Source organism: Cryptomeria japonica, chromosome 2 (genome assembly GCF_030272615.1).
Source record: "Cryptomeria japonica chromosome 2, Sugi_1.0, whole genome shotgun sequence".
Classification (NCBI taxonomy): domain Eukaryota; kingdom Viridiplantae; phylum Streptophyta; class Pinopsida; order Cupressales; family Cupressaceae; genus Cryptomeria; species Cryptomeria japonica.
This window is the reverse complement of record NC_081406.1, coordinates 598068436-598085043: the sequence shown is the minus strand read 5'-3', so window position 1 is coordinate 598085043 and position 16608 is coordinate 598068436. Positions and strand designations below refer to the sequence as shown.

The 16608-nt window shown below is 34.9% G+C and overlaps 1 protein-coding gene across 1 annotated transcript; it reads left to right on the top strand.

Moving 5' to 3' along the window:
• Positions 1-1987: 1987 nt before the first annotated feature.
• On the top strand, positions 1988-9729 carry LOC131063022 (uncharacterized). The gene is made up of 6 exons (XM_057996789.2): positions 1988-2823; positions 2914-3012; positions 3114-3155; positions 3253-3382; positions 9106-9207; positions 9422-9729. Exons 1-6 carry the CDS (start codon positions 2596-2598, stop codon positions 9574-9576), a joined length of 756 nt encoding a protein of 251 aa, XP_057852772.2. The 5' UTR covers positions 1988-2595; the 3' UTR covers positions 9577-9729.
• The last annotated feature ends 6879 nt before the right edge of the window (positions 9730-16608 follow it).

Genomic DNA, 16608 nt, shown 5'->3' with positions numbered 1-16608 from the left:
TACAAGGTGGTAGTCAGGTATAATGATAGCAGTTAGCCTCTATAGCAGGTTTTTTGGATTCTCGAATGTAGCTCATGGGCATCAGGCCTTTGGGGTTGTAAGCTGTAGGTAGCAGGCCATATTTCCAAACTTATACATGTAAAAAACTTTTATATTAATATAATGGGTGTTGTCCCTTTGTAGCTATTTATCTATTAAAAAAAATACTAATGATCAATCGATTAATCACAAAATGATGTTAGTAGGATTAATTAATCACGATATAATTAATTGACATGTATTTAATTAATAATTTATATAAAATAGATTAATTGTTTAACAAGGTATAACTAATTGCTTACCAAGAGGATTTTGGGATCTTGTATTGTTAGAGAAATATGATAATTACAAAGGTGTATTACACTCACATAATGGATGTAAAAATGTTGATCAATAAGAACTAGAAGCAGTTAATTTGATGTGTTTGTGACAGTTAAATGCATGAAAAACAAAAAATATTTTATTTATTTTATCCTGTCAACTACCACTCACTTTGAGTTTAATTGATCAATCATGTCCATCTCTAGCATGCAATTAGTTATATTTGTAATTATCTCAATATAATATAATAATAATTGTGAGATTTTGCCAAGATCAAGGGCTCAATGAAAAATGCAATAGAGAGACAAAATATTGATAGGAATAAACTGTATTCTATCAAGAGAAAATACTGATCATCAATCGTTACATACAATGAATATGAGCCTTCTTATATAGGCAAGGCTATATGGATATGTGAGCACACAAACATGACATGTGGCTCAATAAGAAACAAGGGTAGGTAGGAAATAGGTGTGGGAAGGTAGGAGAAACAATATAATATTCCACATGAGGTGGATCACCCACTGAATGTGGAGTGTAACAACAAGATCACACCATAAAAGGTGGAAATTCTCCTACACACACTATCCCAATGTGACACAAACACCCAAGTGTCTCATACCCAAACTACTATGAAATGCATTTCCGAAGTAAACTTAAGTAAGGTGTAATAATATCCATGATGAATAATTATTTACACCAACAATAATATAATGACATGATAATATAATAATAATGTAGTTTTAATAGTTTTTTTTTGCTTTGGTAAGAGTTTAATAAAAATATAATAATATCTTAATAATAATTTAAAATTAATTACAATATCATAATATCGTAATAATTTAATAATAATTTTAATATAATAATATAATTAATTTTTAAGTGGAATGATGAACGAATATGATATCTTTTGGGGTACTTTACTTATATCCCTCTACAGATAGGTATGTTAGTGATGATATAAGGATGGTAGAGATACACATATTAGCATACTTATTTTTAGAGGAATATAGATGAAGTATGGTGAAAGATATCATATTTGTTAGTTATTCCACTTAAAAATTTATTATGTTATGATATTATAATTAATATTAAATTTTTATTAAAATATGATTATATTATTATGTTTTAATGTATTATTATTCCTATATTTTAAAATTTTCATTAAACTCTTTACAAAAATAAGAAAAACTTTTAGATTGAGATAATTAGATTGATCTAGAGGTGGAAGTGAAGATATAATTAGATTAAATAATTAAAATTCAAAACATATATGAAAAATTGTTTAAAACAATGTGTTGTCCATATTACTATGTCATTGCTTTCCTCATAATTAACAATTATGCATCACAAAACAATGTGTTGTCATTGCTTTCCTCATAAAACAAAACATAAATCTGTTAAAAAATATTTATGATCTTACAATATATAGACACGATTCTATAATTCTATGTCATTCCTTTCCTCATAATACATGACACGTTTCTATAATAACTTTTATTAAAATAATATTTTAACTATTTGTTTTTAAATATTGTTTTTGACCTTTATGATTTTTAAATTTATTATAAATTAGTAGGCGTTTACATCGAGCAGTACAGACCTCGAAGAAATCAACTCTCTTTTTTGGATTTTCATTCAAACGCTGAAATCTCATTAAACACGGTGATTTGGTATGGGAAACATACACTTCACATCTCCTTTTGTAACGCCCATGTTTTGGGACTGGTGTTGAATATACCGGAAAACGCGTTTTGCCTTGTAACACAATCTCATAACAGTAAAAGGGGAATCTAGGAATCTAGATTCTAGAGTAATCTTCTGTGTCGTTCATGGTGTCGATTTTATGTGTTTCAGTGGGCTCCATGTCTTTCTTCTGTGGCTTCGCTTTCCTCACGTGGGCGACCAGGTACTTCAGGTTATTCAAAGTCGCCCTTTTGACAAATAAATCGAGCATGCCGAATTTTTTTGTATATAAATTGCATGTTTGAAGCCAAGCAATTGGGCCCGGAACCGAGAAGTCCGTTGGATTTACTTATAAAATTTGCTCATTGCATGTGAACACTGAATTGGGTTTCTGGGCTTGTCCAAAGAAGTCGGGTTTCTCTAATTTCTGTTGAAATTGTGGAGAAGTTGTTTAGCCTTGTGGTGGGCATTTGTTTTTCTTTTCCAACTCCTGTAAATTTAGATCCGTAGAAAGACTGCTGGTCTAAATCTTGAGGGAGTTTGGTAAGTATGGGGGAAGGCAAGGGAGTGACAGGGAGGAAGAAGCTGAGGGTATTGTGTCTGCATGGGTTCAGGACAAGTGGAAGCATTCTGGAAAAACAGGTTGGGAAATGGGATAGATCAGTGCTTGAAAGACTGGATCTCTGCTTTCTTGATGCCCCTTTTCCAGCTGAAGGGAAGTCAGATGTGGAGGGACATTTCCCCCCGCCTTATTATGAATGGTTTCAGTTTAATCGTGTGAGTATTCTTTCGCTGTCACTCATCTCAAATCAGAAATTTTTAAGATTTATTGCCATCTCATGGAGTGGGCGCACTTGTATTTTGCAGGAATTCACAGAATACCGAAACATGGATAAATGCATGTCTTACATAGAAGAATATATGATAGAACATGGCCCTTTTGATGGCCTACTTGGGTTTTCTCAGGTATTTTATTTAATGTCCTCTGCAGGCAAATGCATGAAATTGTGCTCTTTATTTTGCTTATTGGAGTTCACTGATTTTCAATTTTTTTGGTCTTTATGCAGGGCGCGATTCTTTCAGCTGGGCTTGTAGGTCTTCAATCAAAGGTGAACTATGTTATTTAGTATTTGTTTGAGACCTTGAAATTTTGTTTGTGAGAAAGACAACATCACTTGATCCTCAATTTTGCATTTTCTTTGGCAGGGCTTGGCTTTAACCAAAGTTCCGCCACTTCAATTTGTGATAATTGTTAGCGGAGGCAAGTTCAAAGCACAGCAACTTTCACAAGCTTCTTATTCTTCGGCTATCAAATGTCCATCCGTTCATTTTCTGGGTATGTATTTGGACTCAAATTCATGATGGAGAATAAGGATTTCGGTTTTTAGTGCTTAGTACCAATATTGTCCTTTGCTTTCAAGCATATAGGGATTTTGACAATAATATATCTATTTCAAGTTATTAATAATGATGATGCTGGAATATATAACAGGCTAAACCGTTAAGGTACGGGAAAGTCAAGGTACAGCAAACGTAGGATAGCCTTACTTATTAAGAAATGGTTGACACTCTTATATTGTGCACAGTTCAATTTTATGATGAGGTTAAGGAAGGGGTTCCAATTAAGGACAACCTAATCCTTGCAGCCTTTAGTAAGTAAACATGGCAAATTCAAATCTGCAAAACTCCAAAATATCTTGTAAAGAAAAGATTTACTCATTGCTTTATAATTTGTGAAAATACAGATACAACCTTACAGTTACAGTTCACAGCCAATATCGTGGTAGCCAATAAATAAGACGAATAAACAGACATACCATTCTCCAAAGTTTGAACTAGATTCTCAAAATAATTACGGTTACACTGGTAAGACCTGCAAACTTTGCACAGAAGTCAACAAAATCTTTTACAGTGGCTTCACCCTCAATATAGCCGTGCAATTCTTTCTTAGCACACGGATTAAGTCATTTCAAACCAGACTCAGCTTCACCTTTGAGTTTCCTAATTCCTTTCACTGTCTGGAAAATGGCACGAAATCTTCCTTCTAAAGTCCTATCAAATTATCTTGGCAGCGATCCCATTTATGGCTACTGAACGAGCCTCCTTCTAAATCTCCCCCTTTTTTCCTGTTTCCCAAGTCCCCTTTTGATATTCAGGTTTTTCGTTCTTATGCAGCATTTGGGCCTTGATTTCTGCAATGGTGCAGTCCTATCAAATTTACAGGGAAACTCGACTGTTCTCCCAAAAGTTTCGTAGATTCTGGAAACCATTCACATATTAAAGCTGGCACATAAGAAAAGTTTGATCTTAATAATCAATTTAATCAATTATCCCATTTACTATTATGGCAATCAAGTCTAACAGGTCTAGTGTTTAGTTAGAGAGTTGACAAACCTCCTTCATCATTGTCTAAATTTTATTTGATTGTGATCGAACTGTACCTGAGATGCATGTTCAGCTAAATTTTTGTTGTGATTGAACAGAATGAAAGATTGCTTTGACTGTGTTCTTAGTTATAAGACTATAAGAACTGAGCGATATGCAAAATCATGTAGGGAACATAGAATATGTAAAAACATAGACAAGGTTGCAAAGGCAAGCATTAGATAAATTGTAATATAGGAAAAGAGAAAGATTTGAAATGGGTGAAACTCACATAAAGAAGCCTAGTAAACATATTTCAGTCGGAAGGACCATACAATAATTATAAATGAAGTGAGAGCTAACCTCAACTAAAGTCAGGAGGGCTAACATCTCAATTTCAAACAGGACAATTAATAATAACTTACTCTAAATATTTCAAAACTTTTTGTTGTTACAATGGCAGAGTGATCCGAGATTAGATCAATTAAGTTTAATCAAGTGGGATAAATTAGTCACTTAATGCTTTCATTGAAAGTAACTCATTCCCAATACAGCTTGAAGGCAATTTCTTGAAAAATGGCACATAAGCTGAGTTGGAGAAGTGTGGGTATGATCACACTAGAACACATCCTTACTAATTCAATTGCACTTGAAACTAGCTTTGTAGAACTGGACGAGCAAAGCAGGTCTCATTACAGTCAAACACACTTAAAAAATTACAGGGATAGGGTCTGCAAGCTCCAATAATTTGGTAAAAGATTCCTTTCAGTCTACTAATGCTTGAACTTTCTTCTTAGGATTATTTGTAACTCATCTTGTTTCAAAAAATCTGAAAGACAAGTTTGTATGGTATAAGACACAGCTTTGCAGGTGAGAGGAAGTCGCTGTAAACCTTATTTTTCCCCATTTTGTTTTCTCCAGCTCATATTGCCGCTATTTCTCATTCTTAGTCCCGTTTTATGCTTTTTGCGTGTAGATACACATTTAACTACCTTGTTCTAAGATGCAAGTGTAGGGACTGTTTCTCCATACCTATGTTTTAGGGACACCGACTTCTACAACTGAGTAGAATTTGAATTTTACAATCTGTTGTGAGGAGCTAGGTAGTAAAATACCCCCACACTAGTTTATGAATCACTGAGATGCTTGACTTTTCTGTTAGATTTGAATCTTGATTTGACATTTGGAGGTTCGTAAGAGATCAAGATGCCACCAAGCAAATGTAAAATTAAAGACCAAACATGAAATAGAAATGCAAAAAAGATTTGAATGACAGTCTGAAGAAAATAGCAATTGTGTAAGCTACGGGAAACTCTGATAGAGAAAACTATGACAATAGAATTGCAGAATGAAATACATAGACATAACTTAAGATCTAGATATCAGGAAGAATCAATAGATTGAGGATTTTAATGCTACTTTGCATGATAACCATTCAGTGAATACAATGTCATGTCACTCAACATGTAAACTATGAACTGGTATGTTTTACAAAGTCAGGTAACACATATAAGACATCAGACAACTATTTAAGAACTTGATAGAGCGGTGAATGCTGAACCAGGCATTGATTCAAGGCAATTGTTTGTGGGCAGAATTTGCAAGTCAGATTAATATGGATGGGTCATTTGACAGAAGAAATGTTTTTGATAGTAACGTAGGTGGCAGAAATGTATGAATTCTGTTGGCATTGCTCAAGGAGAAGGCCTCAGGAATGTCTGTAAAGTGCATTGCAAAAACTCGAGGAAAGATTGAAGATAATTAGACCAATAGGGGAGGTTGTCTTATTCTTGCAACAACAATTGTCTGACGAAAGAAGCTTTGGGGAGATTAATACTGATCAATGTGGGGGTTCAATTGAGAGCCTAACCTCCAGTTATGGGCTATGCTTGTTGGTGTTTTGGGAGTTTGAGAAGTCAAACCCACTCTATGTGACCTAGCATGAATCTGCAGATTTATTTCATGCAGTATTCCAGATTTAGTTTTGATCAGTTTTAAGGAGAACTGGATTGGGCACTTACTGCGTTAAAGTATCAAAATAGCATATTGATAAGGCTAAGTCTGCATTAAGATAAGAACCCAAAGGTGATTATAAATATATTTTGTGACGTTCCATGCATTTTCTACAATTAGCCTCATCCAATCAATTTTGCCTATGTCCTCCAAAGGAAGGTTAGGGCAATGTGCCATGCAAGGGGTCCAAAAGGGTGATGGATGCCTCTCTTGAAGCAATCTTTTTTGCATTTTTATTTTGTTAAGAGGCATCAAATGATATCAAGAAAACCATCTTGCCAATTGAAGCTGCCAAAAAATTGGTAAGGGTGTGGTCCTTTCTATTTGTCTACCTATCTAAAAGAATAGTGCATCCAAAGTTTTGCTATTGCCTTTTTTGTTCTTCCAAAATTAACCTTGCATCTTCAATAGAAGTTTGGAACAACTTCCCATTTAAGTCTCTTGGAAAAGGTGCCTTGTGCCCTTTCCTTGCAATTGTCAATGTTGTGGTTGTTGTAAAACTAGTAACTAACACAACTTATCTCCTTCTTGATGTATCTCCTTGTTCCACCGTGTAGCTTGCAACAAAAGTTGTGCGCCTTGTGTCTCAGTACTTGAACTAGATGAGATGGATGTGCTTTGTATGCATGGACCACAATCAGAGCTTGTAATGCATGCCATATTTTCATCTATTTCTACTTCCATGTGAGTGTTAATGGCTGCTACTATGACAAATTGTATCCTCACCCTCTCTAGTTTCTTCTCAGCCACAATGCAAGGAATGCTTGCATATCTCCTTTTTCTTCTTCATTAGCATTTGGGCATGGCTTGGTGTTGTGATTAGGAATACCTGCAATATGGTATTTGAGGCAAATAATGCGTCCTCTAAGCTTCTACGTGCATAAGATGCAAAAACTCTCCCTGAGAGTAGTCACATTACAACATATTTCCAAGTGGGGTCTTTGCTTCCAACGAGATGACTTCTAGTAACTAATGCTAAGCTTGATCACATTTGTATTGAAGCTACAACATGTTTAAATACCAAAAGAAACAGCGACTTGAATGCAAAAAAATAAAATGTGATAAAATGTAATATGGTAGTTGAATATCAATGCTGCATGCCATTTATTAATCTATTCAAAAAACTATTTTTTCAATTGGAAATTAGAAAAAAACAACAATTTCATTAAAAAAACTAGCATAAATTAACAATAAAATTTTAAAAAAGCAAATCCATTGTAAGTAAAATTGTGAATAATATTTATAAATCTAAATCTATTATCAACATGCTAGAAGTAAATTACATGCTAAAAAAAGCTAACCTAGAAACTGAACTTCCTCAAATCTGCCCTTCAAATCCACCAAGAATCCTTTCAAATTGCTCCCAAGGATGCACAATTGCTCTGTGAGTTTTAGCTATGGGCATCTGGGGTTAAATAGGTGAAAAAGTAGTGTTCTTTCAGCGTCCAAAACACATTCTATGAGTTTTTTTTCACTCACCAAAACCCGACAACTTCTAGCTGATTTTTCCTGCACAACTCACCAAGGACTTGGCCACCTTGAACTTGCGAGTTTACCTTTTGAGTACTCGTCTGGTAAAAAAATCATTAGTACTGAGTAACTCAATGAGTTTGTATACTATGCCTAAAACCTAAAACTTATACGAGACTGATGGTTAATAACAAAGTTCTGTCTGTAGGTAAGAAATTAACAAATTTGCTGTCTTCGTCTTTTAACCAGCAGAAAGTCACCTTTACTTACACAAGTCATTTTGAAAGCACATTGAGACTCGTTCAAAAAAACAATTAAAGTTTCTGGTTTTAATGGTTTAACAATTTTTTTTTGGGAAAACTAGTTGATGAAATTCAAATGTTTATCACACACGGTTTCTGGGAACACTGCATTGAATTTGCATGTGGAATTCATTTTTTGGAAAATATCTCCATCTCTTAATAAGCCTCACTGCAGGAAATAAAATCGTTGCGCAGTGTGATATAATTCTGCACTTCATCCTTCCACAGTTAAAACAATTATTATAGAAAATTTCTGCTATATTGCATTCTCATAATTTCTTCTCATTTTCTTCAGTTTTCATGTTGAATTCATCGCCAGGGAAATACAACTTCAATCTTGAGCACTTAAAGAGTCTACATTAGCAAACAAGATCACAAAGGAATATATAGTCATGACACTTATTAAAAGAATGAAATAGAATAACTTTTACTGTCTTATTGGCCAGTGACAAATATCCCTTGTGTACTTAGTTTATATACTTTATTTTTTGCAGCTAGGATATGTACAGCATTGATCGTTTTATATGGTGTATCTTAATAGGATTTGGAATAGGTAATAGAGGCTTTTCTGTTCAGGAACCCTCCTGCATCTGCAATTCTAGCTCCTACTGTTTATAAGATTGCACTCTCCCTAGATTTCTTGTTCCTGAGCCTGTACTTTTAGCTGGTTTGTATAGGCGCTTGAAATTGGGTGCCATAATTTTTTGCTATTGCCTGAATACAGGGAATATTTTCTCCTACTATTATACATACTGGAATACTGGCAATAATATTCTGTTTGCCTTCTGTGATACCAGTTCTTTTATGACCTTCACTCAAAGAACACAATTTACTTACTAGAGAATCTCTATGAGCTATTTCCAAATGATAATCATATATGATATAATAACCAGTTTAGTTCATATTTCAGGTGAGAAGGATTTTCTCAGGCCCTATGGAGAGGATCTATTGGGATCATTTGTTGATCCGGTTGTCATTAAGCATCCAAAGGCACACACAGTGCCTAGATTAGGTAAGAATACATATCACAACTTCTTTACCGTGTCAAGAAAAAAAATTATTCTTCATTATGACTAGCTATATAGTTTAGCAGCTAAAAGACTTTTTAAAAATTTCAATCACATACACTTTGCGCATCTGGAACTAGTCAGAATGATGGACACAAGTGACTATTAGATTTGTTTGCTTTGTTTTTAATGTAGTTTGTGATCTTTAATTGCTGGCAGATGAGGAGGGACTGAAGACAATGTCATCTTTTTTCGATAGAGTAGAAGAGAATGTTCACATGAATGTTGATTATGCAGTCGAGAGTGAAAAGTCAAGGGAGCAAAGTGAGACATCACAACTTGAAGAAGAATTGATTGATGGAAGTCCTTTCTGAATTTGTGTAGACTCAAATTAAGTGTCAACAGATATTTGTAAACCATGGATATTCACTATAAATTTCTTCTTTATGCCCCCCACGGACACAGAGGCAGTTCAGTTGACATCCTTATATTTACATTTATATAAAATATCAAATCTTTCATTTGTAGACGTTTGTTTTTGGAAGTATCAATGTCTGTTCAAATGCTGAAGATTTTTAGCTTCAGTTACGGGTTATTTAATGGAGTATTTTGTCTTTCCACAACTTGCTATTTTATTAGTTTCTAGGAGATACCATATTGATATAATTTGTTCACTCTAGACTAGAAGTGTATTTAAAGTGTCATCTTGAGGAGTTGATCCGTATGGCTTATTATGAGATACAAATTTTCTACTGAAAACAAGTAATCTATGAAACTCTAGAATAAACATTGAATAGACATTATAACTATTGTGTAAATCATTTGTTGAAAATGTCGTATCCTCGTCAATGCAAACATGAGAAAAAGTTGTACTCATCCCATTCTAAGAGATGATTGTGCAACATGTAGACATGTTTAGAAAGAGCTTGTCATCGGTTTTGTTTTGGGTTTTTGTCCTAAATGCTGATGAACTATAAGATACCTAATAAAGAAACGTTGTTGATGAATGTTGGGAATATGGAATACACCTGGAAATGTCACCCCAAACGAAGTCGTGTATTTGGAAATAGTGTAGATTTCTTCCTGTTGATGAGATTGAAACCTGTCTCGCTGGCAAGAGAGGTGTTATGCCCACGATCTCATAACTTCAACTATTAAGGTGTATTTAGTTACAATTCTATTGGTTATATTAATGAAAGGCGAATGATAAATTTTTGAGGAAGTTATCTGTTGGAAAATATATGATTTGCTCATATCCTCACAAACAAAGGTGCATGTTGTTTTCTATATAAATGAAAGGGATCTGACAGTGGGGCTGTAGCAGCACATTTCCATCAGGCTTGTTCCAGTTGAACCAATTGAAACCCTTTTGTTTATATAAATTTTATATTTCAGAAGAGTTTTATCACCATCTCTACTGTTCAGTTTAAAGGAAAGGCTAACAGCTTAGTCAGGCTTGAAAGCTGAAGTTCTTATTTTGTGGTCTGGATGTTTAACTTTATAAAGTTATCACATCTAATTTTACACTGCATCTTTCAGCTCGCTTCTACCTATACATCTCACATCAGTTGCTTCATTTCAAATCAATATAAACAAACCAGACAATCGCCATACCCTCAGCTACGCATCGTACAACTCTAGATGATTAATCTCCTAAATTGAAAAACTAAAGAGATGGATAGTTTGGATGAATTCAATGATTTCCCTCTAGAATGAATGCACAATAAAATGTCAATCAACACCAAACTTTATCTTGCATTGTTTGTTCATAGAACCTTTCTTTACCCAACCCAACTCATATGGATTAGGATGTTTTTATGTATTAAATCCAAGTTTCTCTACCAAATAAAATGTTGATTAACACAACTTTATCTTGCATTGATTGTTTATAGAACCTTTCTTTACCCAACCCAACTCATATGGATTAGGATGCTTTTATGTATCAAATTCAAGTTACTTTATCTTGCATTGATTGTTTATAGAACCTTTCTTTACCCAACCCAACTCATATGGATTAGGATGTTTTTATGTATCAAATCCAAGTTTCTCTACCAAATAAAATGTTGATTAACACAACTTTATCTTGCATTGATTGTTTATAGAACCTTTCTTTACCCAACCCAACTCATATGGATTAGGATGCTTTTATGTATCAAATTCAAGTTACTTTATCTTGCATTGATTGTTTATAGAACCTTTCTTTACCTAACCCAACTCATATGGATTAGGATGTTTTTATGTATCAAATCCAAGTTTCTCTACTAGTTGTTTAGAAATAATGTTAAGTTGAGAACATCTATCAAAGAGAGCATCTACCATTGTCTTTTTTATTTGAATCCATGTGTGAAATTTTTTGGCCTGCTTACCTTTGTTTTCTCTCTCATTGTTATTCTTGCAAACTTTATTGCTAAGGGATGTGCGAATAAATCTCTCATTTGCTTTGAAGCTACATTCTATCCTTGGCCTTAGAAAGAATTTGTCACTTTATTTTGCTTGTTTTTAGTCTTGTTCTTCTATGGGTGCAACTTTGGGTGTAGCTTCCAACATGTTTCTACCAATTTTTAAGAAATAAAATTAGCTTGAGAACATGTGTTAAAGCAAGCATCTACCTTTGTTTTCTTGATTTAAATCTTTGTGAAAAAGTTTGGCGTGCTCATCTTTATTTCTCTTTCAATGTCATATAGGCAAACCTTATTGCTAAGAGATGTGCAAACAACTCTCTCATCTACTTTGAAACTACATTCCATCCCTAGCCTCTTAAGAATTTGTGACTTTATTTGGCTTGTTCTTCTATGGGTGCAACTTCGGGTGTAGCTTCCAACATGTTTCATTTTTTTATGATCTTTCACAATTTTGTGTATAATGTTTACTAGATTTATTAGAAATAAATGAGCGAAGCTTACTTCCATCGCCTTTACCTTTGGCCTTTAAGCCAACTTCTAGGATTTGATATAAATATGTGCCTCCTAAGATGGCTATCAAGACCACCTACATATTGTTGGGGATTTGCACTCTTGATGTGGACAATTGATAAATTGGGATGATGAAAACTTAAGATTACTTTATTTAAATAACAATCAATAACATTTGCAAATCTATTTAACATGTACAAAAGTAAATGGAGGAATGTTATGCAACTACAAGATTTTTTATGATACATAAATTTACATAGAAAAATGTTTTTGAGAGAACAATCAATCACCAAAAGATGTTCATAGTCATATAATTCAAAATAAACATTGTTCAATAGAAGGAACTTTTTATATCTCAATCTATAATATGCCCTTCTTCGACAATTGTTGTAATGTTTAAAGACCAACAACATACAATTAAAGACTCGAGATTTCCACAATCCATAATGTTCAATTTGTTGTTTCTGAGTTTGATTGTGTGAGAGCTTTTTTGCATCAACATTTCAGATCACACTCTGTGATCCATCATCAGGATGATAGAGTGCATAACTTTGCTCTTTTTAGCTTATTTGTACCATTTAATTTATTAATTATTTTTTTTCCCTTTTTAATAATATTTCTAGTATTATTTTATCCTTCTTTTCTTTTAAGTTCTTGTCTCAGCTTTCTCTTTAACTTTCTAGCCTTGGTCTTATTTTACTTATAGTTTGCTTACTTTGTAAGTTTTCAATTTTTTTTTCTCAAATTTATTGCCTTTTTATTTTGAACTTACCATTTGGTTCATCATTTTTCACTTACTTCTAGTCCTCTCTTTTCTCCTTACTTGCATTGCACTTACTTTGTTTTTTCATGTACAACCTCCCCTCTCTCCCTACTACCCATTCCATTTTAGTTTGTCTTAGTCTGCAGCTTACCATTTTTCTTTCTCCTTATGCACTTTATCATCCTAATGATGGATCACAGAGTGTGATAAAAAACGTTGATGCAAAAAAGATCTCACACAATCAAATCCAGAAACAACAAATTGAATAACATACAATTCAATGTGTTTCTCTCTCTCTCTCTCTCTCTCTATATATATATATATATAGAGTGAGAGAGAGAGAGAGAGAGAGAGAGAGAGAGAGAGAGAGAGAGAGAGAGAGAGAGAGAGAGAGAGAGAGAGAGAGAGAGAGAGAGAGAGAGATTGTCTAATTGTACAATCAACCCATGGAACACCAAGAGTCATATAACGTTACCTTGACCATACATTCCTTAGCACATTACATAACACCAAGTGTGTTGTCTCCACATAGATAGTTGTCTTCTACATTTACTCTTGCCACACACTATGAATCAATAGTTACAATTGTAACAATGTTGGTAAACATATATGTTTCCAATATATACACCACTACCAACTCCTTGCTTGTGGTAGCCCACACCAATATAACATTACTTTTGACTACTTGTGATACCTAGTGTCATCTTCCAAGACATTATCCTAGACTTATATTGTGCCACATGAATACCAATTTTGATGCATGTGTTCTTATATCACCATTCATGCTTTCACCCAACATTGTCTTCCACATGTGGTTGTGAGTTAATTTAAAGGGATAATAAGTTGTTGTACACTACTTGAGCCAAGTTATAGAGTTGTACATCATCATCTTATTTGTAGTTGTCATACTCTTGATCATGGTTGGAGGATGCCTCTAATGGTGATAGTTCATAATTACTATCATAGTGGTTAACGTATCGATTTCAATTGAAAGGGAAAATTTGATAGCTTGAATAGTTGGATTGCTAGTGTGCACATAATTATTTGGATGATGGTATTATAGAGTGAATGTAAAGTTTGGTATTATTGTTGTAATAGATATGTCATTCAAGCTATCATTGTGTTTGGACCAATTAATTACCTAAACTAAGTTCACTTATTAGATTGAAATTGTTGGAAGTAATTGGGTAGATGACCATTATTTTGTAGACACGATTGTCAGTAAATAGATTGTGAAGTTCTTGTTGCATGTTGTCAAACAATATAGTCAATTTCAAATGCATATTTTTATAAAACCATGCGATTATCAAGATTATCTTAACCTTATTTTTTATTTAAAATTAAATAACTAATAATAAAATTTAAAAGCTCTATGACCGGTACTCTTTCTAGGGCCTTCTAGTAGTCTCACCATGTATTCTTTAAAGGGATGGGGAATCTAGAGTTTTGCAATTTTGTAGGGGCACTTGATCTAGAAGTAGACTGTGATAGTTTGCTAGCTAGCTTGATACCCATGATTCTTGGTGTTGAATATGTTGATTACCCTTTGGTAAGTTCTACATATTGTTTTTGATTAATAAAGCAATGTTAACTAGGGCGCTGACCCTTTACATAGCCAAAAGACTATCAATTTTAAACAGACCAAGCAGGGGTGCAAACAAACCTGTCAAACCTGCAACAACCCAACCCAACTCAAGAGTAGGGAGAAATACCCAAAACTTGACGAAGGGGGGTATATTTTCCCTTCCGCCTACAACAAACAATCGTCCAAGCAACACTATCATTAGGAGCATTCAAAGAAAAATTAGGTGGGGAAGACCCCACAGAGTCACTGCCAGACTGCTGTTGCAGAACAACAACACACTTTTGTTGAAGAATAGCATCAAGAGCAGAATCGCTAGGAGAAGAGCGAAGTTGTGGAGCAGGAGCAACAAATGGAGCTAAGGGGGCAGAAGAGTCCACGGTAGCAGTAACATCAGCAAAGGCTTCATCAACAGTAAGGGGCACCTCATCTCGAGAGGATTCAACTGAGACAGAGTCTGAAGCATTAATTGTCAAGTGATCTTCAGTAGCATCCTTCCACCAAGTAGCAACACCTTTGCGGCGAGAGAGAGAACAGTCTAAAGCTAAGTGACCCGTTGAGAAGCACCTTCAATAGCGAAAGGGGAGGCCCTCATAATCCAATGGTTGAGTCCATGGCCCATCCCCAACCATAAGAACCACATCCTTGGGGAGGGCCAGAGATATGTCAACATCAATTAATAGGCAAGCAAAGGTAGAATGACCCATGGAGAACGTGGCATCATCAACCTTCAAGAAGCTGCCAATGGAGTTATCGATGGCCTCGAAACAAGAAGGCTCCCAAAAATGGAGAGGGAGATTGGGGAGGCAGACCCAAACTAGACGAATAGAGAGAGATTTAGTAAGGGGGTTGAATGAAGAAGACCAGGGCTTAATAGAGAGAGAGTGATCCCCCCAAGTCCACAACTTTCCCAGAACCAAATCACGATTAAGAGAAGAGGTAAAAGAAGCAACGAAAAAGCCTTTAGCACAAGGGAAAAGCTCAATGCAATGAGCAACTAAAGGCTTCCAAGAATCAGTCACCCAACGATGAAGGTCCATAAGAGAAGGCCAAAACCCAACAAATCTGCAGACCAAAGCACTGCACTGATAGAAATCAATATTCTCCACAACCTCCCGGCCACAAACCACAACAGGGGAAGTCTTGACACAAGGAAGAGGACGAACCCCCTTGGAAGGATGGGTAACAAATCTGGCCACACGAGCAAAGCTACGATTCCCAACAAAAGGAGGTCTGGACAAAGCATTAGCACCCGCAGGAGGGTCGTCAAGAGCACCACCAATCTGAGGAGAGTCCCTATAAAACTGAGCATCATCAGCAGCAACAAGGGCATCCAAATCCAAAATAGGATTGGAGACACCAGTTGTGGGGGAACCAGCATGAAAAGCCACCACCAGGGGAGCATCGCGTACAGACCCAGTAGCAGAAAGGGGAGGGAAGGTAGCGGTCAAGGGCGTAGAGAAGCAATCCCCACCACTACCCACAACAACAACAATGCCAATAGCAGCTGCGCCATTCACAACGACAGGGTCCAACGTAGGGGAGCCGTTGCGAGTAGGTGAGGAGGAGTTTTAAGTTCTACATATTGTTACCCACAACAAAGAAGAAACAAATTTAAACTTCATTATATACTTTCATTGTAAATGTATCCCAAAAGTAATAATAGGTTATATATGGTGTAGTAATAGGCAGTCAATATTGTGTCTCATAGATAACATTTTCTATAGTTCTTTTATAGTTTTTGAGTAATTGTATATGCAAGTTACTTTTGGTAAAAGATAATGTTGCTACATAAGATAAATTTTATATTAAATAAACAAAAATGGTTTGGAGGATGGTTTGATTCATAGACAATGCACATTGATCTGTAAGAGTTGAAATATATACATTATATAACTGATTAGTATTTGTAACAAAGCTATATTGTCTTGTATACAATACATACATGGTTATAATTACACATTTTTTGTAATAACCCACTTAACTTAATCCAAAATCTCAACTAATTTTTTTTTTTACTTATTCTCATTCATGTTTGATTCATTCGCATACTTTGGGCATCTATCCAAACAGGATAGGCATCCATCCAACCGGGATGGGCATCTAACCATACGTGTTAGGCATCTGTCTATACGAGATAGGGATTTCA